This window comes from Apodemus sylvaticus, chromosome 15, assembly GCF_947179515.1.
Source record: "Apodemus sylvaticus chromosome 15, mApoSyl1.1, whole genome shotgun sequence".
In the NCBI taxonomy this organism is placed as follows: Eukaryota; Metazoa; Chordata; class Mammalia; order Rodentia; family Muridae; genus Apodemus; species Apodemus sylvaticus.
Genome location: NC_067486.1, coordinates 74701772 through 74726642, shown reverse-complemented (window position 1 = coordinate 74726642; position 24871 = coordinate 74701772). Strand labels below are relative to the sequence as shown.

The window sequence follows — 24871 nt, the reverse complement described above, 5'->3', positions numbered from 1 at the left end:
GGGCTAGTCAGAGGACAATACAGGAAGCAGAAAAGGACAGGACAGAGGCTCGCTCACCACTCAGCCAGTGTCTTCTGAAGATGTGGTATATTGTTTAAAGGATGGCATGTGTTAAAAACATGAAAACTTTTACATCTAAACGTTAGAAAACTGAAACAAGACAGACAAATGAATCGTGCACAAAATGTTTGCTTCGGACTTTGGACCCCAGCATTATGAGAATCTATCAAAATCTTTTCAAGTTCATCACCTGTATAACAACGTAATGACTTCTTTCAACTGGTTTATTTAGAGAGATTATTAGACTCTTCCACTAATGGGGGGGTAGGACATTAATAGCTAAATATCCACCAAAAAGATCTTTTAAATGGTAGCTTTATTATTTTCCAATATTTCATCATTATTTCCTAAATTAATTAATTTATTTACTCACTTTATATACCTACTATAACCCCCTTCCCTGCTCTTAATGGTTAAGAGCTCACTGTGTGCCCTTCCAATGGACCTGGGTTCGATTCCCAGCACCCACATGGCAACTCATAGCTGTCAATAATTTCAGTTTCAAGGGATCTGACACCCACACATCAATGCACATAAAACAAAATTAAAGAAGTCATTTTTAAAAAGATTTTATGTGACAGCTCATTTTCTCATTTTATTCTTACCGGTTCAGCGTATGAAAATCCCAGGCCTTCTGCAGCTGACTTGATGAGTTCAGCTTCAAGTTTATGACGTTTGACAAATGCTGTTAAATCCTAGAAGAAATAGAATTCATATTTAAATAACAACTAAGAAATGTGATAGATGATCAAGCGTAACTTTTTGTTATAATAGTCAGAACCAACCTAAAGATCAAAGTTGCAAATGTGGTCCCCTTGGCAACAGGTTTGTCACAAGGTAGCATCTATAAGAAATATGTGCTTCTGGCATAGAGAAACCGTTGAAAGAATTAAGATGTGGAGCAGCCACTGAATCTCTATGTGTCCTTAAGGACTGTGCTCATTTTTGTCATTGTTGTTTGTTTTTAATCAGTTCTCCCTGAAACACACTACAGTTTAAAGAGATTTCTCTCAGAACTCACCTCTCGGGCCTCAATGGATGCTGGGTCAGTGCTGTCATCCAGCAGACTCTCATAGAAGTCTACATTGTCCAGGACATCCTCGTCGTCGGGATGGAACATCAGGTAGGCTTTGGCACACTCCAAGGCTTTCACATATTCACCAACTGAAGAGACAAGGGGTGGACACATTCGAATCAGCCAGATCTGCCCAGATGATTTCAGAGGAAGACTTCAATGTGTCTCCTGATGTCAGCATTGATCACAATAAATGGGTGACAAACTAAGGTGGAACAAAAATGCCAGAAGCATTTACACAGAAGGTCAGACACTTTCAGGTCCTTAGATGGGAGGACCTTTTGTGGCTTTGGTGCTGGGCACTATGCAGAAATCCTCTAAAATCTCTATTAGAAAGTTCTTATTGGTAATTCCTGGAACACTACAGAAAAAAAATGTGTGAATTAACTGAGACTTGTTTTGTACTGTGTAGCCTATGTAAATATTCTGAGCTTGGGTTTCTAATATGTTGATGATAATAAGCAGCTGGCTTACCTACTTTGCATTCATTGGTCATGATGTACACATGTGTTATCACTGTCATAGTACCAGGACAAAGAGTAACACTTTACTCTTGGAAAAATCGGGAGTTTGCCAAAGCAATTTTAAATTATTGGTCTGTATCACCATCACCACCACCACCACCATCATCATCATCATCATCATTTTTTTAAAGGAAAAATATTTCTTTATGGCTGACCTCATAAAAGACATCGATGTTGAAGACAGGGAGAAATAACAAGAAGTGCATTGAGCCAAGCGATCATGGACTGTCAAGCAGCCAGTCACTTCTCCACAAAGTGAAGATGTGGACATCATAGTGACTTAGGTATTCTGAATACTACTAATTGCTTTTAAGTATAAGAGGGGATATTCAATATCTCCTCTTCAATAAAAAAGGAAACTACTTCTGGTGTGTGTATGAAGATAGCTACAGTGTACTCATACAAATAAAAATAGATAAGTAAATAATAAAACAACAACAACCTATTAAAAAAAGAAAACAAAAGCTATTTTGAATTACTAAACTTTACCTAGGGGGTTATGGGATATCTAAACTTTTTATAATGTATTCTGACGATGAACAGTGGAAAATACAGTCCATATGGGAGGAAAATTTGGCTTTGTGAATCAAAACTACAAATAAATAAACTATGTGACCCAGTAAATGAACCTCCAGATATTTATGATTAGAAATATGCATATAGATATGTACAGACATGTGTAAAGTATTATCCACTTGAAAGGTCACTGCAGTCACAAATGAATACAAATAACACACTGTCCCTCAATAAGAAGATGTATAAAATAAGTTCTAATACAATGGTATACAGGCATAAAGAAAGAGAGCAGAAAGCTCTCTCTGTACTCATCTATTAAAGTTAAACAAGAATATACTAGAATTTAAATTTGGCCTGTAAAATGATAATTTCCTATGTCTAACTTAGTAAAAGTCATCTGGCAAGTATTAGGTTAAAAAAATGATACAGAAAATAGTATAAATAATGCCATCTTCATATAGAAGAAGGAAAATTCTGCGATTGTCTTTATGTATAGAATTTTGGAAGTATAATAAACTATACAGAAAGGGAGGCATGTTTTAATTGCCTTGCCTTGGTTCTTTAACATAGTCCTACTAAAAAGGAGTTGAAAAAGCATCTTGGCTGAATGAGAAGATATGCAAGTTTTATGACATGAACACAGGAAATCCTGTGTTCCAGTACTAGGGTCCTTCTGCCTTGCTCTGAGCAAGCCCAATTTCATAGAGGAATAAAGAGTGCCTAAGCCTGCCTTACTTTGGTGATGAAATGAAAGAATGCAGGAGTCTGGATGGGGGCCACATGCATACAATGATGGAGAACCCACAAGGGTTTTTATGGATGACCCCCACACATTACCTCTGTAGTAGGCAAACTGGAGGTAGTCATAATGCAAGGGAAGAAAGTTCTCGATTGGTGAGAGGCGGCCTGGGCGGGTGGCGAGTTCCCTCACACACTCATGCTGACAGACAAGAACCTGCATGTAGTGATCTGGAAGGCAAGAGAGAGAGAGGTATCCTCTAGCTGCTAAGATCATACCTTAGTTGGGGTAGCACTTCTACAGGGCATGCTTTATTTACTGCACCATACTCGGAGAAAGAGAAAAGAGGACTCTCTCTGTATTATTTCCAAGCCTGAAAATCTCATATGGACGGCGACATCATTTTCTCAATGATCACTTGAAAGCACTTGGTCCCAAACCTTTGCAGTATACCAGGCTTTCTGGGCATAGAGCTGAATATGGACTGTCTCACTAGACATGTAGAGCTTCTTTTTGGATACTTCACAAGGTCTGAGGTGCCCTGGAACTGAGATCAGACTTTTACATCCTATGGATATTTAGAAGCCATTCAGAGACAGAACATCCAGCATGCAGAAAGTTCAGTAGGTGAAGGGGAGACCCAAACATCCTTTTTCAGGTCATATCTTTCTAAAGGAGGAAATAAAATATTTCCTGATACCTATTGCTCAGAACCTTATGCTACCTAATTATAGACTTGACTAATACTGCATATTTTAATACGTGGAACACTGTTTGGATAGACAGTGGCAAAATGGCAGAAAGCAAGACAGCTGAAGTATTAGAATCAACAAAGTCCTCCTTGTACCTGATCCTGTGGTTGCTATTCTCCTAATGAAGATGCAGAAGTGCAGATGACTCCATGCCCCTTAGCTCTCAGCTCTGTTTTGTCAAGGCAACAGCTAGAAAAACTAAATAGCTAATGACACGGGGGAAACTCTTCTTCCTCTTTGCCTAACTTTGAATTCTATCGAAAGATGGAGGCTCTATTTTCCAGGGAGAGAATGCTTCATTCATGCTTGGGCTGAGCGGGCTCCCTGAGGATTGAGAAAATCACTTGGACTTCACAGCTACATAATTTAATTGGCCACAACAGCTTCTTTCAAGAGGTTCTCTGTTTAGTCAGAGTTCTTCTTGGATCTGGGAAACCTTGCAGACTGAGGTCAGGACACAGGAAGGAAAAGGACATTTGGAGGGTGGAGGCAAACATTTTCTATAACCTGGCTAACTTGAGTCCACGTAGAACAGCTTACAGAATCAACACCAAAATCCACCATGTTTTAGCCCTGGTCGAGGCTGGTGAGAGATAACAAAGTCTGCATATACAATCAGCAGGTTGGGACTAAAACAAGAGCCATGTTTCATATTTTAGGGGAACAATGAACAGTCCATAGACCGAAATCTTCTTTGCCTTCAAACCTGTTTCCTCTAACATCAAGTGACAGAGAAAGGGAAGGATAACATCAACAACTCAAGATCTGAAGGAATATATTGTCAAGACAGTTATAAATAGCAAATACGAGCAACCGAAGTAGCTTTGGCTGCAGAGAAAGAGCCGATGATGGGAAAATCGGCACCAAGCAGCCTCCAACTTTAAGTCTCTCCTAAGTCAATTCAAGCATTATGGTTTTCCTAATACAGTCTTCACTGCAAGTGCCAACTTAACTCCAAATTGAGGTCACCTGAATCAAACAAGCATTTGCAGGGTGAAAATTGTCATATTAATTTTATTTGTTGTATTTTCCATTCATTATCATTGTGTAATTAATACATTTTTAATGCATTTGGGGTTAAGATCAATTGTGTGACAATACTTACAGGTTTTTGCTACAATAAATTGAGTATAAGATCTTACCACAACTGTGGATATTTGGCTGGGACTAGAGAGACTAAGACTTATTTTCATCACTTTTTTTTTCTGAGAGACAGAATGCTGGTTGTGGTAATTAAGAGCCAAAGATACTGAGTGTGGATTTGTCTTGTTCGTTCATCTGTCCTTTCCTAGCAGCCGATGGGTTATGGTAACTTGACGAACACTAAATACTAACCCACAGAAAGACTAATTTCTGTATAAGGTTCTAGGTCATTTGCTGAAACTGTCCCATGGCCACTGACAGCACAGGTGTTGAGACAATGCATCAGGGGCACGACACATCATCCCATTATAATACAGCATAGTAAACTGCTAAATATAACAAAGAAAAGGCTAGCTCATTACCCTTGCAAAAGAATATCTATTGAGAAGAAAATCAGTAATTACACAGTAAAAGACACACAAAATTGACTTTTAAATGAATTACCATTAAGGTTCACGGAAATACTGAGGAGTTAAAAATGTCAGCATGCAAGGAAACAAAACTTTTGGAAATAAATCCTCAAAATAACTGATACAAGTATATTGATTTTAGGCAACTTAAATTTATGTTGGGTAACAGGTCTCTTCAAAGGGTGATAATTTAATGTAATGATTTTGATCGTAATAGACATATTGATTCTAGTTTATACTTTGTAGCTCTTCTCTAATTAGCTTCTAAAAACAATCCACCTTTATTTATGGCTGACATTATCACAAGCACAAGGCATTACTAACACATTGATCTGTGCATAGTTATGGGAGTATATATCACATCCTTTATTTTAGACTTCACCAACACATTTGTTTAGCCAATATTCAGTAAGTAGCTCAGAGATTTGCTGAAGATTGAGCCCTGAACAAGTTAGGACACCAGCCAAGTGATACCGGAAGACATACTAAAGGTTTGCAAGGGGAAGGAGAGCGAGCTGCTCATCCAAGGGATTCAGAGTACTTATGAAAGCAAGAATGAAGAAAGAACGTGAATGTACACATTGAAGGCCCTTACACTGTATGGGCTTTATTCCAAGTGGAATGAAAGCCACCAGGGGAGGGAGTCTGTGGACAATAACTCCGTTAGTACAGAATGTAGGCTCTATATTAGAGCTCAGTCTACATTGCACACCATTGTACACCAGGAAGGAAGTAGTCACGGAGGCTTAGTTGAAACACAGTTGTGATTTAAGCCTTGGCAGATGGGGAGAGTCTGTAAGCATAATGTGCCATTTGAAAGATCCATTTGTCTAAGTTTGGCAACCAATAAGAGTTGAGGAAGATGTCAAATTGACAAGCAACTTCCGTGGATCTAGTTCTAGCTACTAGGTAGGTCCTTTGGGGGAAGATAAGGACACTTTAGGCAGGGATAACTGGCTATAGTAATTTCCAATTCAGCTGAACTTCGTTTTTCCTTATATATGTCTTGGAACATAATAGGTCATCAACACATATTTAAATAAAGGATTGTTATTAAATAAGTTACTGTTTACTTGTGTTTTGATTATGTTGACTTTCAAAGTACCAGATCTCCATTTTAAGAAGCCAGGGTCTGATTTTTAGATTGTTTCCAGCCACATCACATCAACCAATTCCTCACCAAAGGGGAACAGAATCCCCTCAGTGAGGTACCTGGGCAGCATAAAGAGGTGCAGATCTTTGTGAGAAAGATCAGCTCCCTTTAGGCCCTTGTGATATTGTATAGAACAGGAAAACCAGCCCTTGGCTGGGGGGACCACAAGCCCAGGTAGAACACCTACCACTGTTGAACCTACTATATTGCCATAATATTTGTTTGTCAAAGTGCCTTCTAAATACTGTTTCTATCCAAGGGTTAGTACTGCACCCAGCTTTCTTCACAGATCTTCTTATTATGGTGGGACAACAGTTAATGAAGGAGCCCATGAGTGGTCAAAATGCAGACAATGTATAATGATGGAGGGGGGGTTAGTCTATATGGGGCAGAATTCTATCATTCTTCCAAGGCTCAGGAAACATCATGGAGGGCATGGTAGATATCATAAATAATGTAAGAAACACAGGAGAGAAATGGAGTTTTTAAAAAAAGATGTCTTCAGGAAATAACATAGCCAATGTACTTATGAACTCACAGTAGCTGTGTTTATTCATACAAGATAAAAAACTGGGCTCCTCAAAATTTCCTCAAGGTTGCAGGAGGCATCTATGAGATCAGTGGAGGTTAATGATTATTGGGTTTGGAGGTCTCATATTAGTAAAGTCATTGGAAAGCTATTCTTCTCAAGTAACATTCCATTCATGTTCCAGCAAGAAACTCTAAACTCATTGGATCACACACACATTAAAAAGAAGTAGGATGGGATCCACTGAGAAGAAGGGTTTCAGTTATAGAAGGAAATGGATGGTGGATGGAATCAAAGGCAAAAATGGCTAAAAATCACTAGAAGTTTCAACAAATTAAACTAAAAACTGAATATAGAAATCAAAACTCAGCACAAGGTTTGTACCCCCTCCCCACCAAGCAGCATCTAATACCTGTATGCTGACCACTGGGGAATAGCTACACATGCTCAGACTCTGACATTCACTGAGAGTCTACTGTGTACATGGTACTTTACCTTTACAGAGGCCTCCTCAAGCCTTCTGCATCCTAGCTTCTAAAACTCAGTCATAGAAAACTATGCTATTGTACCTGTAGGCTTGCCTACACTGCTGTGGCCAACTGAGCCAAAGGAGGAGACACATCAAGAGCCCCATAGCTATAAAGACCTTCCAGGGGTCTCTACTTCCCAAGGTCTCTGCAATTCCCATGACCACGGGGCATCCAACTTTCCATTTCACTGACTGGAGATGTACGCAAAGAAAGAGTCATGGCCTGGTGCCCCCAACTCATCATCTCAGCTACCTGGGGGCCTGCTGTAGGAGGACTGTAGAATTGATGCCTGCTAAAAAGTGCTAGAGTGAGTTCAAGGCCAGCCTGGGCAATTTAGTGAAGCTTGAATCCCATGATAATAAGAAGAAGCCTGGGTAGAGTTTTAGCACAATGATATTATGGTTTCTTCTTGTTCCTGCCTTTGTGCTCTGTGAAAGCACTTCACATCTCCTGCACTGTAGAAACATACTCCTAAAGTTTCTCCCAAAAACCGTATTCTTAAATTTATATTGTTAACACATAGAAGTTCTTTTCAAATATAGTATATATAGAAAGCTCAGTTCTTCCAATAAAGGATTACTTACCCAGCATCAGCAACTCTTAAATATCACACATTACCTAGTTTTTTCAAAAACATTCTCAAGTATAATAAGCCAACTAATTGCACAAGAATGTATCGAAGGGTTTATTGCTAGATTACTTACAATAATGAGAAACTTCAACCCTTTCTGTTATGTTCGGTAAAGGCTAACATTTAAAATTATGGAGCCCCACATTATGGGTGTTATCTAGCCACTACATACAAAAATGTGAGTCCATGTGTACTTACATGAGAAGTCCACATTTTGTTGGCATGCATGAAATAAAAATAAAAAGCAATATGTTGAAAAGAAATACTTATAGTGCTTTCTTCTAATATCGATGAAACAAGTAAATATGCAATTGTTAATCAACTCAACTGAAGAAATTGGGAAGAAATAATCAACAAAATTTTAACTATAAAAATTAGCAGCAGAAGACAGGGTGGACTAAACTCATGAAAATCTTTAACATTTTACAATAGTTACTACTATGCACTGTATTGTCAGAATAGTCACATGCCTATAGCATTTTAGAGTAAACACTCAAAGAACAAAAGCAAGCCTTACCTGCGATTGCCTCATAAAGACCACCTTTATACCCTAAGTACTCATATTCCTCAAATCTCTGAGGCCCCTCACATAGAGCACGGCACTCCATATCTTCATTGAAATATTCTCTTAAAGCTTGTTCAAAGTACTTGATTGCTGCTTCAAAGTTATCAGCCTCATAATGTTTAACGCCAGCATTATAACTCTCCTGCAAAAACACAGACAAGATCTTGTTTGTGAAGAGTGGTATCTACACAGACCTAGGATCATTTAGGAAGGTAGGGGCAGCATTTTATACTGCAGAAGTATAAAACCAGGGTTTTGTTGGTCAATCCACTGTGACTATTCTATGACAAATAAATGTCAAAGTAAGGGAGACTTTAGCATAACTGGAATATGGTAGAAGTAATCAATCAACTTTCTTTCCGTAAATACATGGAGCATATCATATAGTCTCTCTACTATAAGGAAAGCACAGAAGAGTGGTGGCATATTAAATAGGGTTAGAAGTGCGATCACCTCAATATCTTTTCTCTCTTAAATCTTCCATATAAGATATTTCTCTATCATTCTTCTCAGCAGTGATATTGGAGGTCATACATTGAGAACATTGATATTAAAAAAACTAGGGGAGGGAGTCAAAAGTTTTTCCACATGTGATTTCAAATAATATTTTATTGTAAGAAAAATTCTGAGGCATTTTCAAATTCTAAATTGAATACTTCAAGTACACAGGGATCCTCGAGATTGGAAGCGGGGGACAATAGTGTAGCCATGAACCACTCACACTGGCTTCACTTCGAGGTGAACAGTGTGTTTAATGTCAGAGCTGACAGATGGCAACTGTTGAGGTTAGGTCTATTGCTACATGCTGAAAGGCTAAATACTGGCTGCCAAGGTCTGGCTGCCCTCGGGATAAAGAAGTCCTCATGTTCACCAAGTGATGCTATTTAACCTTGCTCCTTAATTTAAAACTATTGGTTGAATAAATACGCTGACAACCTATAGCTGAGCAGAAGAGCGGTAGGTGCAGTTTTAGGTCCTGAGCTTGGGATCTGTTGGAGAGACCATAAGAACGAGAGGAAACGAGAAAAAAGGAGAGGATTGGATGCCATATGGTAGGTGAATTGTGAGAACATGGCCAGAAGGACTGGCCAGTTGGAGTAGGAAAAACCCAGACCGAACATGGAAAGTTGTAATACAGGGTTATTGACAGGGAAGGGGACCTAATAGCATAGAGGGTTGATATCTGTCTAGCTTTAGTACTGTTGAGGCTTATTATAAATAAAAGGGGTTTGTGTCTTTTATTTGGAAAATAAATGATAAAAGGTGGGATAGAAACCCCCGTTAAATATTTACCACAACAGATACTTATAGTCCTAGATATTAAAAAGGCTGAGAGGCAGGATTACTTGAGAGTTTGCGGCCAACCACAGTAACATAGCAAGATGTGGCCACCTAAATACTAAAGAACACACTTTTTTTTAAGGTAACTCATAGAACTTTTATCAAAATAATATTTATAGTAGCATATAAAGAAAGCCTCTACAAATACAGGAAATTGAAAGAGCATTCTGAATTCTATCTGACCACCTAGAATAATGTTAGATAGCAACAACAACAAAAACAAATCAAGGCACAGAAAGTCACTGATATTAAATGACACACTAATAACATGTGGACCATTTATAGAGAACCTCCTTCCTGTAAGGCTCAAAGAATGTCAAGGAAGAGAGGACAGAAAGAACGTAAGGGACAGAAATCATGAAGGACTGGGATAAAGCAGTGTCTTATGTACATGATAAACTTGCTGTCCTCATGAGGTCAGCATCAGTGACTTGAAGTGGAAATTTCTGGTTTCTTTGAAAACTCAGTTGTGTCATGTGATGTATTTTCTGGAAGCTGTCTTATGAGAGGATGTTTTGCTGAAGCAGATATGTGAGAGGATGTTTTTCTGAAGCAGACTCTTGAGAGGGCACGTGATGTTTGGAAAGAGTATAAGTCAAACACCACAGACAGAGAAGGGACACTAATTGCTAGCTGTGCAACACTTGCTGGTCTTTGTTGGTCTTTGCTGGTCTTTGCTGGTCTTTGCTGGTCTTTACTGGTCTTCACATCATAGAGAGAAATTTGCCAAAGAATTTCTTGTGGTATTCCAGCTTATTCTTGCCACTTCCACTGACTTAGGCCAGTTTGGCAGAGCCTTGTAATTTCTCCTGGGTTGAGCGGCTGCTACTGATTTGGATTTGGTGTTTGCTATTGGACTGAACTGCTAGTATCATGACAATGAAAAGTGGAATCGCTCCAAAGAACTACTTCTAAACAGGTCCACAAAACCAAACCGTTACCTTATTAATTATTTTTCTTACTTCCCTTTGGTCAGTAGACTAGAAGGGAGGTTGAAGTGTTTATGAACCCTAAATAAAGTAGGCATTGAAAAATCTAAGCCTACAGTGGCTGATTTCACAAGACCTGCACAGAGATCAAGTGACTAAACATTCTACCATGAACTGGGGAGGGTATAATTGTACCCACATCGATAGTGGGGGAGTTATCAGGAGTCACTGGCTGCCAGGAGGGGGGAGGGGTAGAGAGTACCTTTTCTCTAGAGCAGTGGCTCTCAAACTTTACAATGCTATGAACTTTTAATACAGTTCCTCATGATGTAGAGAGCCCCAGCCATTAAATTATTTCCACTGTTACTTCATAACTATAATTTTCTACCTTTGTGAATTGTCATGTAAATACATGTGCTTTCTAGTCATCATCTTGGGTGATCCCTTTAAAAAGGTCATTCAATTGCCAAAGGGGCCACAAGCACTTAGAAGTACTGCTTTGGTCACTTATAGATGCTATAGTGGGTGCCCCATGTATGAGGGCACTAATTGTTCTCAATGGTTTATCCATTTATGTTTTTAGAAAAGTACATGACGATGGAAAGAGGAAGTTCAGGGAGGGTGATCAGGGGGTCCAAAAATGGCTGAAAGGAAGAAGTAAGAGTGAGTGTGATTTAAAAAAAAATAGTCTATGCATGTATGACATTCTTAAAGAAGTCATAAAATATTGCATTAAAGATAAAATACAGAACTAGACAGTCTCAAAATAAAAACAAAATGTCTAGAAAACACTTAAAAGCACGCTCATCATCTAGCAATCACAGAAATTCATAATAAACTAAGATTCCATCTTACCACAGTCAGAATGGCTATCACTAAGAGTCCCAACAACAGCAAATGCTCAGGTGGATGTACGAAAAGGGGAACTCATATGTTGAGGTTAGGAGTGTAAATTACTGTACCCACTCAGGAAATCAGTCTGGAGGTTTTTTCCAAAAACTAGGAATAAAACCACTATCTGGCCCAGGCATGAATTAGCAACAATTGACAGATTCTGGAATCAGGGAACCGTTGTCACCCATTGTATATCTAGTGTTCAGCCAATAGAAAGTTCTAAACCCTGGTCACACAGACTGACATGGTTAAACTCTGGTTCACAAAGCAGACATGAACATGAATGTGAGAAAGAGATTTGTAGGGAAGACGAGAGATACACAGGGCAGGAGGCAGACAGTAAAATCTGGGTAAAAGTGGTCAGTATGCATTATTTTTAGTTTACATTGTGTGAAGCTGTCAAAGAATAAATGAATAACTAAAACCCCTACACTGTTGCTGTCTCCAAGAGGCGCTTGCTGACAGGAACCTGGTGTGCCTGTTTCTTGGGAGGTTGTGTCAGCAACTGACCAATGCAGATGTGGATGCTTGGAGCCAATGATCAGACTGAGCTCAGGGACCCCTATTGGGGAGCTAGCAGAAGGACTGGAGGAGCAGAGGGGGATTACAATTTCATAAGAAAAACAGTGTCAACTGGTTGGACCACCCAGTGCTCCCGGGGACTAGACCACCAATCAAGGAGTGAACAGGGAGGGATCCACAGCTCCAGATACATAGGCAGCATCCGATGGCCTTGTCTGACATCAGTGAGAATGGAGGCTTTTAGTCCTGTGTAGGTTTGATGCCCCAGTGTAGGAGGATGCTGGAACGGTGGGGGTGGGAGAAGGTGGGTGGGTGGGGGAGCACCCATAGAGGCACAGGGGAGGGGAGAGGGCAGACGTAACATGGGAGATTTGTAGAAGGGTAAGGTGGAAGTGGGATATCATTTGAAATGTAAACAAATGGAATGATTAATTAAAAAAATTAGAGAGCCCCACAGGAAAAAAGACGTTTGGAGTGGAAAGTGCTGAACAGGAGCTGAAGCTTCACAGACGGACATAGATCCTTTCATGGGGCTCTAGGCTTTACCATATCCTTGTGTTTCTGAGTGAATTTTCATTTCCCTCAACTTCAATTTTTGCTTACTGAAATTTTAACTTAGAACATCAAAACTGCATGTACTTCTGGCTACAATACGTCGTCTGAGAGTTTTGATCATATCACAGTTAGTGCACACTGAGAGCGAGCTTGCTCTATCCACCATAGGATTGAGCTTGGACTCCATGAATCAAGTTTAGTTAGAGCCACAGGGCAGGAACAGGGTTCCCCAGGACTCACCAGGTGCGGCCTGGCTTCTCTGTCTACCAGGGGCGCTTCCACTCTTGCTGTCGCTTTGTAGTCCTCTATGCTCTGCTGCATTTCCATGTGCTCGGGGTTGGCCATGAAGAATGTGTGAGCCGCTTCCATGGCCTTTTCCAGTTGGTTGAGCTGTAGGCGAAAAGGACACAGCCAAGGAAATGCTTTGTAGACTTGGCTTTAGAAGACTAAAGATTCTAGTCGAAGGTCTCAAAGTAGAGAAGTAGTGAGAACAGAATTCCAGGTAAAACACACATGTGTGCACACATAGATCCACAGTCACACAATATATACAAAAATGTTTTCACTCTATTGTATTCAAACTCTGCATTTTTCAGGGCTGTTAATAAAAATGTTCATAAAATTGCATGTGTATATTTTGGTCCTAGTAAAAGAAAAAAGCCAAGTTTGTTCGAGTTTATTCTTTTTTACATATCCATGTTTTAAGGAAAGTGTATTTAGTTTATGGGTATCCGAAACAAACAGATTGGTAAGATTTTTGCCCTCTAGTTTACATTTCAACACTGAGGTTTATACTTCATGCTAATGATGGAGGTGAAATACAGCTGTGGTTTTCTGAGTGACTGAATTGAGTAAACTCTTCCTCCACTGTGTTTGTGTTTTAGCTTTAGAGAGTAAAGAATAGGACGGTAAAAAAGAGAATCTAGTCCAATTCAGGAAGAGGTTAACTTTGTACCTTTGATTTTCACTAATGCAAGACACTGGGTGGATGAATTTTAGTTACATGTGAACGTGCAGAAGTCCGTGGTGAAGGACTCCCTGGAGCCGGAATAATAGGCTGAGGGGGCAGTCTAACCTAGGTTCTGGAAACTAAACTCAGGTCCCCTACAAAAGCTGTCCATGTTCTTAGTCATGAGGCCATTTCTCCAAGAGTAGAAATGACAACTTTGGAATAATCACTTTGCTGACATGGCAAAGCCTTTTTGTGCAGTGTTTCATGATGAAAATAAAGAGGTGTTTTTTAACTAAGTGGAATTAAATCAACTTAATGTCAGCATGAGTTGGCAAATGCTTAAGTTACGGAGAATCCTTACAAACAGATTGATTTTCTTCATATTAGAAGAGGAAGCACTTATATTAGTAATCTTTTTTAAAATAGGAAAACCCAAAGATGTTTGATTTAGTGATTCAAAAAAAAAGCAAAAAACAAAAAAGCAGAGAAATAATGCTTTTCCAGGTTCCCAGCATGTGGAACAAAGAGGCACCACAGAAAACAAATACTGCGCTAATCTACGATGGGACAGCCTTACTTTTCCTATTCAGGCCAAAGCCTTTAATTTGTTCAGATCCCTTTCACAATGGACTTTCTCTTAGTTATTACCTGAAATTAGGTTTTGCCATCGTGGTATGCAACCAGAAATATTTTGGCTGCCCATGTGACTGGCATTGTATCTGCCCTCTTGTTCAATTCTAATTTTCTCCACTTCCCCAACCCTAGTACATAGAAATATAAAGTATGTGAATATTTACATGATGCTATTTATATGGGAACCAAGAAGATGTGTAAGTTCTAAATTGTGTAGAAATCCAAATGTATTGTTCAAGTTAATATGGAAAAAGTTATTTAAATGTTTATGCTTTGATCATGTAGTAAGCAAAGACGTATTCATTAAAAGCAAAGTTTTTATTCATTAAAAACTTCATAGGTGGGAGAACAGGGGGAGAGAAGGGGGCTTACGGGACTTTCGGGGAGTGGGGGGGCTAGAAAAGGGGAAATCATTTGAAATGTAAATAAAAAATATATCGAATAAAAAAACAAAAAACAAAAAAACAAAAAAACCCAACAACAACAAAAAACTTCATACCACAATAGACTGAGTGGGATTCAAATGGTTTAACTGTGTTGTATATGAATATGTTTCAGAAACAGTAGCTGTGGTGATTTAAATATGCTTGGCCCAGGGAGTGGCGCTATTAATAAGTGTGGCCTTGTTGGAGAAATTGTGTCACTGCGGGGCTGGGCTGGGAAATAACACCCTCCTCCTAACACCATGGAAGCCAGTCTACTTCGAACAACCTTCAGATGAAGATGTAGAACTCCCAGCTCCTCCTGCACCATGCCTGGCTGGATGCTGCCATGCTCCTTCTTTGATGGTAATGGTCTGAACCTCTGAACCTGTAAGTCAGTCTTAATTGAATGTTATTCTTATAAGAGTTGCCTTGGTCATGATGTCTTTTCATAGTAGTAAAAACCCTAAGATAGTGGCATATGATTTATGAATGATCTATCAAACAAGTGGTTTTGTTCCCACTATCACAGTGTAGTGGATAGTGTGCATGAACACATCATGTATAAAGATACAGTATGTATTTGAGCTACATGGAAACTGCCTCCAGTAATAGCCAAACTTCCAGTAATAAGTAAAACTGGTAAGCTCCAAAACACTGGACCGGTAACCTGAGGCATCAACACTGACAGAAAAGTTTGGTATTTATGTTCCTCACTTTCCCACCCTTCTGGCTTAACTCAGGCTGGTGCCCTGATACAGAGAGGATTTGTCCATTCATCTTTTCCTTTTGAAACCTAACTTGACTATAAGGCTAAGTGTGAATCCTGCCTGAGGAAATGTCTTTTTAAACCTATTGTGACAATAAAAGGTCCTCAACATCATCTTCTCTTTCTCTCCATACTTGAATGTACCATACACTATCCTATGATAGACAAGTTTATTTTCATCCCAGTTTTCTGTGGAAAGGAACCAATAACTTATGTATCTTTTGTATTATTTTCTACTTACATGCCACATACATGATTACCTGTGCAATGAAAAATAAGTATATGATATACTCATTAGCAATTAACTGAAAGATATACATGTGAGTGTCCCTTGTATGCTAAGCACTGCTAACAGCATGAGAATGTAATGAAGACATCTCTGACGTCCCTGAGCCCAGTCCAGTTCTCAGTGCAGTGGCTGTGTGCTTCCTTATTTTTCTTCCTTATAACCCAGGACAACACATCATTTTGAATATGTATAGGATGTATATGCATGTGTGATTCTGTGTTCTCAGCACTGAACCATAAAGTTTCTTCATGCACTGGTACTCGGCCTGGATTTTAAATTACAAACTAAAATTGTCTGCCAGTATATATAGACTCAAATACCATCTTAACTGTAGGTTCTATGTACTTGTACTTTTATTTTAGTGGTACAAGGTTATAAATGTCCAAGTGATAATGTATATACTATATAGAATGTCACTTATTGCATGAAGGTTATAACAAAGTGTCATAAACATCAGATTTTAGTTTAAGAATGAACTACCCACTAAAACAAAACTGCATTTACAGGCCCCATATGGGATTTCCTTTAAAATAGAATTGTAACAAACCACACAAAGAAAGAACTTTGATGAGGTCACTCTGTGGAGTAGAAACATGCACTCTGGGCCAAGGACAATTGAGGAACTGGTGTGACAAGAAGAGATTATCTAACATTTAACACCCACTGAGCTGAAAGAATGTAGGGAAAAATGTCCTTCTTAAAGTGCTGTATTTCCTCACTCACGTCAAAGATTGAGACCTGCCAGCCCAGAAGCCACACAGTATGGCCACTCATACCCATAAAAATGAGTGTTGATGTAGTCGGCACCCTGTGCACATTGAGAAGACACACTGTCATAGGCTAGCGAGGAAGTGCAGCCTCAACACAGCTCCTCCCCCACAGGGCATGCCCTGAACATGCACACACATAGAGGAACCATCAACTAGCTCCAGCGAGGCTTCAGATACAGCAATGTGACAGTCAAGAACTTGACTCTTTAGTTTAACTTCTCTGACTGTCATTTAGCAACCTTGCCCAGAGGAGCTGTATAATTTACATGTAAATCACTCATCTACAAGTTCTTTACTTCATCCATGCACATGTTTGGCAAATGTTCATTTTGCACACTCTGTCACAGACTCAGTGGATGAAAAACACTGGTGGCCTGAAGGGTAAAAAACACCCTGCTTTCCAGATACTTCCAGGAGGAGATAAATTTCAAGTGATAAAATAATTTTTGAGCTTTCTAAGTATTAAAAGGCAAAAGTGACTAACATTGTGAGCATGAGCATTTGGGGCTAAAATAGGAGTGCTGTGAATAAATTCTAGGAAGATTTCTCTGCAATCCAGCTTCTGAATTAAGAACTAAAAGTAGAGGATCCAGCCTGGTCTACAGAGTGGATTCCAGGACAAGCCAGGGCTACACAGAGAAACTCTGTCTGGAAAACCAAAGGTTTGGGGAAGAAGAGGAGGAGGAAGGAGAAGGAGGAGGAAGAGGCAGAAAAGGAGGAAGACCAGAAAGAGTTGAGTAATGGGTCCACATGGCTGATAGGTGCTAAGAGTAGCAGGAAGCTAACTATTAAAGAAATGTACGAAGGGCTGTAATGAGTGCTTATTCATATCTTTAAATGGTAACCAACTGTGGCTGCTATATGGAGAACAGTTTTTGTCACAGTCAGAAAAGCATTGGAGTAACAGGGTCAGGGTGGGGATTTTACAAAATCAACAAAGCAGCATAGGTGACTCCTCCCCCAACGCCTACATGGTCCTTTCCCCTCTCTTCCTCTCACATCCAGGTTTCAACTCTGGAACCAGATAGGTCAAAAGGAAACAAATATGCAAGCATAGGAAGCATCTGATTAGAAGAAGCATAAGTTTGTGTGTGTGCCTATGTGCCTGCCTGTGTGTTTGTGTGTGTATGTGTATGTGTATGCGTGGGTGAGTACATGTGTGTACATGTGTGCAGGACACTGGTTGTCCCTCCATTGCTCCGTGTCTTTTTTGAGACAGGTATCTCATTAAACCTCTGCTTACAGAAGAGCTATGCTAACTGTCCACTGAGTTCTGGGTTTCTGCCCATCTCTGCCTCACTAACACCAGACTTTGAGATCGGCATCACCTACCCAGGTTTTACACAGGTGCTGACATCAGATTTGTGTCCTTCTGCTTACTTGGTAAGTATTTACTGACTGAGTCACCATTCCAGCCCTAGCTGTCATCATTTATTTAATTTATGTACAAGATATAGATTGTGCCACAAGACATTTTTACTTAAAATTTTATTGATATAGGTTAATTTTTCTAGATCTTATAGGTAAATGCACAACTCAAAAATGATGAACATATTTAAAGAGAATTTGGAGAAAATATAAACTTTGAAATAAAATTTAGTAATTTGTTGGAGCTACTGAACTAAACTAACCTTATATGTTATAGTCTAGCAAATGTAAAAATTGAGTTATTTAGGAGAATTACATCTTATTTTATGAGAATTCTAAAGATTTAATAGAATAGAGTCAACCATTTAATGAAAAGGCAACCACATAAAAAACTTTGTATTTTATTTCCTAGTGATGAGATGTTAGTACATTAATTTAAAAAATATCCACATATGGAATTATTTTCATAATACAGTGCAGGAAATGATAGCTTCTGACAAATTTATAAAATTAATTTCAGCAAACCTTAGGAATACATATTAACTTGTGTGGTTCCTTTAGCTTTGACTTTAGGAATACTGAATTTTGTATCATTAACAATAGGTAGAATATATTGAATTTGCAGTAGAGCAGAATGCAAGCAGAGCATTCATCTTCAAGTTATTCAATTTTTCATTTTGAAATGTAACTATCAAGATAACTTCTCTTGAGCCAGGGAACTCAAAGACCTCTTGGGAACGGGAATTATTTCAATTTCTAGACATCATATTTCTTTCCTACATCACATGTTGAATGTTCAGAAATTTCTGGTGTTAAAGCTCTTACAGTAACTCAGAAAGTAGGTGCCTATGCTAGTATAGTAAATGAATTAGCATTGTATTTGTGGAATGTTAGCTTAGAATGTATCCATGGTTATGAGTAAATATTTATGACTTTCAAAATGCTATTTGGTGGGGATTAGGGGGAATGGGATTTCTGAAGAGTAGCATTCCCCTGTGAAATAAGCAAGAAAGGAATGAGCTGTTTAGAGAGCTTTTGCCTGCCAACTGCTTTCCTTCCGCTTCTTAATATGCAGAATCTGATTAGTCTGTTGTAGGCAGACTGTTGTAGGATGCCTGCTATTTTTACACTATGGAGATGTTCTAAGCTTACAGGGTAACATTAAATACTAATGATGATGGTGCCATGGAGCATAAGATAGCCTATGATCTCATTTGAACAACAGACTCGAACCATCACCTACATTTTCTGGGACATTCTTATATAAAGGAGACCCATGCTACCAGGAGATGCAAATGCTAAGAGGCACACCAAGAACTTTTTGATGTTAAAGAAAGTTAAACTTTTGAGCATTAGCTGAAATTAAGTCCATGCTTATTTGGACAACTTCCCTCAAGGCACTTGCAAGTATCTACATTCATATAGAAAACCCAGAACATTGCAAGACATCTGGGCATGTTGATCTGTCTCAGTACTTAGTGTGAACTTGTCATCCTGGCTTGACTACAGTAAAATCAGTTTGTGTGGTTTATTGGTATGAGGCTGTCAGTTTTGGTTCTAAACCCAAGGGCCTAGGTCAAATGAGCAATGCAGCAGGCATCCCAGTCTCTGTGGTGTTTGGCCAGCAGTCTCCCTTGAGGTGTCAGAGGCTGACTAAGGATTCCCGAAAAGACAGTTCAGGGCAACACCTCTCTGACACTTGTTTCCTGCTACTGTTCTTGGAAGCAAAGCTCTAATGGTCTCTGGAAATTTCTTCTGGAAGTATGTACTACACATTTTATAACACACTTTGGGCAGTGCTCTGTGAATGTTGTAGGATGCCTAGCTTAAACATACAAAGAACTTCCCCCTTGTTTATTTCTTTAAAAACACAATGTTAATCTGGTAATGCTCTCTACTATATCAATCCTGGACTCCTCTGATCATGAATAGTGACAGGGAGAATATAGTTATGAAGTTGTTAATAAGAAATGATCCTTGTGTATCATGGTGTAGTGTGCAACACATATTACGATGAAATTCAACGTGTCTACTTTGATAGACAATCACCTGTGGATTTCTTCTTCTGAAACATTCCTTACAAATCAACAGTGCAATAGCTTCACACAGACTTTGAACTGTTTTTTACTAGTCTTGAGACTATTTTAAAAATAATTCAAAAGTTTTTTGTTGTTGTTTGTTTGTTTGACTATGCCTGTGGGATTGACAGTCCCAGGCTTAATTCCTTTTCATAGGTAAGGGAGGAAGGGAAGCCGAGGAGTAGAAAGCAAAGTGTCCTGTTGGCTCATTGTCTCTATTTTCCCCTCAAAACCCGACTTGGGTTCTCCAAGAGTTTTTCAGAGAAAGGCCTGCAGGCCAGGGTAAGTAAATGACCAGTTGAAAGTTGGACCAGGAACCGCTGTCACCGTTCTAGGAACACACTGGGAATGTTTTTGTCAACATCATCATTGAAAGGTCCTTAAGGGTTTGTGAATACACAAATAAATACATCATCACAATTTCTAATGTGCTAGATTTCCTACGTCACAAAGAAAATTTAAGATTCCTTAACTATTCCCCACAGAAATGCAGGAAATGCAAGTCCATGATGCAAAATTTTTCCACTCATGACTTTAGATAAGACAAAGATGCCAAGTTCTTCTATGAAATATAAACCTTTGATCTTGAATGAAGGGAGAAATGGCCATCAAACCTTACTTATTTCCAAGCACTCATTTAAGCTTGCGAGAAGGAATGCACCATAGCTGACAGCCAAAGAGAGATTCACTTCCAGACTCCTCCTGGAGAAATCTTCTAGATCAGGCCAAGGTCCTTCTGAGAACTTAAATCATCCAGCTGCCTAGAGTTTGTTTCAACCCTGCTGGGCCATGTAGCCTCACTAATGAAATGATGTCCATGACAGAGTGTTTCAGTGGTTCCTGAGTGCCTCTGGCTTCACATCTACTGCTTCCTAAACATCCAGCCACGCCAATGAACTTTGAGGTGGAGAGCAAATGAAAGATCCCCACCATAGCTACAGGTTATATACAAATGAAATGCCCCAACCATACTTATAGGTAATACATAAATACACGTTTTCTCTGTTCTTTAGCCAAAAGCATCTATTAGAAAGAGAAAGTGGAAAAAAAAAAAAAACAGGTGCTGGCAAGGATGTGGAGAAAGAGGAACACTCCTCTACTGCTGGTGGGGTTTCAAGTTGGTATAACCACTCTGGAAATCAGTCTGATGGTTCCTCAGAAAACTGGGCATGATACTACCGGAGGGCCCCACTATACCACTCCTGGGCATATACCCAGAGGATTCCCCAGCATGTAATAAGGACATAAGCTCCACTATGTTCATAGCAGCCCTATTTATAATAGCCAGAACCTGGAAAGAACCTAGATGTCCCTCAATGGAGGAATGGTTACAGAAAATGTGGTATATTTATACTATGGAATACTACTCAGCTATTAAAAACAATGGATTCATGAAATTATTAGGCAAATGGTTGGATCTGGAGAATGTCATCCTGAGTGAGGTGACCCAATCACAAAAGAACACACATGATATGCACTCACTGATAAGTGGATATTAGCCCAGAAGCTTGGAATGCCCAAGAAGCAATTCACATATCAAATGATGCCCAAGAAGAAGGAAGGAGAGGCCCCTGGTCCTGGAGAGGCTCAATGCAACAGTGTAGGGAAATACCAGGACAGGGAAGCAGGAAGGGGTTGATTGAGGAACAGGGGGAGGGAAAAAGGCTTATGGAACATTGGGGGAGGGGGATCCAGGAAATGGGAAATCATTTGAAATGCAAATAAAGAATATAGCAAAAAAAAAGAAAGAAAGAAAGAAAGAAAATGCATATTATCTGAATTTCTGAGAATGTTATATTTTAGAAACTATACTTATGGTCTAAATGTTGAAGGTAGTGTTAATTCTCTTACTACTGTTACAGTGAATTCTAATAAGCCTAGATAAATTGGCCTGAAAGCATTTTTAATCATATAGTCTCATGGGCCCATTGGCAGGCAGTAGAAGATTTGTCCAGAAAATTGATGATAGGACCATAATTAGGTTGTACACATCTGGGCTAGCAAGAGGAGTCAGAGACTAAAGACATGGGCCACCAAGCCTAGACAACCTGAGGTCGATCCCTGTGACTCATATGGTAGCAGATGAGAATCAGCACCAGAAAGTTAGTTGTCCTCTGACTTCCATTTGCATACATGTCACAGCAAAATTGCCCCCACCACTTCCTTTACACACACAAAATAAACATGTGGGGAAAAATCTTTAAATAAGTACAAAAACATGAATTTATTTACTATGGTCTCAAACTCAAGGTGAATTAGTGCAAATTTCATCCATGTAGCAAGATGTTTCTCAACAAAAGAACTTAGATAGTTCTTTTGAATATAGATACTTTGGGGAATATGAAATAAATATGGCATGGTTTGATACATTACTTTTTAACGCTGCCATAAAATACCTTGGCCAAAGGTGACTTACAGTAAGACCAGTTTCTTTTGGTTTGCTATTGCCGAGGGAATGTTCAGAGTGGCCAGGAAGGCATGGTAGCAGGTAGCAGCCAGCAGGAAGAGCAGGCAGCAGCTGGTAGGAAGAGCAGGCAGCTGAGAGATTATACTTTATCACACATAGGAAGCAGGCAGCAAACAGTGAGATGAGGCTACAAATCCACAAAGGTGGCCCAAAGTGAACATTTCCCCCATCAAGGCTGCACTTCCAAAAGGTTCGATAAAGGCTGAAACAGTATTACCAGTTGGGCATCCAGGGCTCAAATAGAGGAGCCCCATTGGCAGCATTTTTTTTCATTCAAACCACAAAGATGGTCTTGGTTTCTTGTTAGATACAATCCCTCTGAGAAGACCTTGGGCTAGGCAAATGGCTCTGGAGACAAAGCGTTTACAGTTTAAGTGTTTCACACTAAAGCTCAAATTCCCATCATCCTTGTAAAAGCAGTGCAGCCATAGTGCCCATCTGTATCCTTATCACTCAGAGGCAGGGGAATGGGTCACAGGGGCAAGGGGTAGATTAGCTGAAACTGGTGAATTTTGAGTATAGGTAATGACTCCAGTTCAATAAATAAAGTGAAGAATGGTTGAGAAAGACATACAATGTCAACTTTGGGCAACATACACATTCACACAAGTTCACATGAACTTGGATACACATATATGCCCACACAAATGAGAAGATACACACACACACAGACACACACACACACACCACAAAAAGAAGGAAGGAAGAAAGAAAGGAAGGAAGGAAGGGAGGAAGGAAGGAAGGAAGGAAGGAAGGAAGGAAGGAAGGAAGGAAGGAAGGAAGGAAGGAAGGAGATAAGGTTGCCCAGCATCAGTAGCAAAGTGAATAATTGGCCACCAACACTATTATAGACAGAAATGTCAAGAAACAGTAACCTTCATGGAAAGGCCTCACTAGAATGTAGGACAGGTTGAGGATCTTGAAGAACAGATGTGTGTGTCCATGTGGGTAGATCAGCTACAGAAGGACATAAGGAAAAACAAACACATCAACAAATGTGTTGAAGTGATTTTTTTTGGTAGACTCAAAAAAATTTTGCGAGTTTGGAATACAGTTGAATAAAACTAGATAACTGGAATCACTGCACACAAAGCTGAGATATTTAATGTATCATTTCTGGAAAAGGGGAAGTGATTGGCCTATGTATGGGGGGGGAGTGTGTGTGTGTGCGCGCGCGCGTGCACACACACACACCCAAGCCCACACATGGTTACACATGAATGGGTGCACAAACATATCCTGTTTCATTTTTAAAAGGCTTTGAAAACAATAAAGTAATTGTGTTGGCTAGTTTTATGTCATCTTGACACACAAACTAGAATTATCTGAAAGGAGGGAACCTCCATTGAGAAAATGTATCTGAACGATTTGGTGATAAGGTATTTTTTTCAACTTGTGATTGATGAGGGAGGGGCCAGCCCATTCTCGGTGGTGCCTTCCCCAGGCTGCTGGTCCTGGGTTCTATAAGAGATCAGGCTGAGAAAGGCTTGGAGAGCAAGCCAGTAAGCAAGAATCCTTCATGTCATCTGCATCACTTCCTGCCCTGTTTGAGTTCCTATCCTGGCCCCCTTCAGTGATGAACAGTACTGTGGAAGTGTAAGCTGAATGAATCTTTTCCTCCCCTACTTCCATAGTCCTGGTATTTCCTCACACCAATAAGAGATCTAATTGATATATTAATATATCAGTGCCTGCTAAAGAAGGCTACATTACTCATCAGGTGAAGGGAGATAGATTGGGGTTATCTAATCAACTTTATGATATTCTTTGAGTTCTGGAAAGAGCCTGCATATCTTAGGATCAACTGAGAGAAGAGTCAATTTAGAGTAGATTAACTATTTTAGGAAAAGAACTGGAATTCACCTTTAAAAAATAAAAAAAAAAACAGGTTAACCAAAACAAATATAAAATCAAGGGTAGCTTTAAATTTTCAAAGGTAATCAACTAGGAATAGGGTGGAAATAGCAAAGAAATTAGATGGGATTTGTAGGGGTATATAGATTGTTAGTGGGTTAGAAAAATTCATTATTTCATTTTGAGAAAGGTTATGCTCGATACCACATGGAAATGTTCAAAGTCATCCTTTTTCTTAGCAGTTAATCTTAACCTTCATGTGGTCAGTTGAGTAGCAGCTAGTGTTCGCTTGAGACATATTTGAGGTTTTTGAACCAAAGGACTGCAGAAAGAAAATCTTCCAAGATGAGGACCTAACTAGTGATTACACATGTGATTATACTGAAACACAGGAAGTAAAA

At 39.4% G+C, this 24871-nt stretch overlaps 1 protein-coding gene across 1 annotated transcript in view; it reads right to left on the bottom strand.

Moving 5' to 3' along the window:
* The window catches only part of P3h2 (prolyl 3-hydroxylase 2), a 158710-nt gene that overhangs the window by 24185 nt on the left and 109654 nt on the right, over positions 1–24871 (bottom strand). The window contains exons 2-6 of the mRNA XM_052158432.1: positions 13109–13258; positions 8580–8769; positions 3013–3144; positions 1082–1224; positions 666–755 (exon numbers count right to left, since the gene is read on the bottom strand). Coding sequence (XP_052014392.1) covers positions 666–755; positions 1082–1224; positions 3013–3144; positions 8580–8769; positions 13109–13258 — 705 coding nt within the window. The remainder of the gene's footprint in view (positions 1–665; positions 756–1081; positions 1225–3012; positions 3145–8579; positions 8770–13108; positions 13259–24871) is intronic.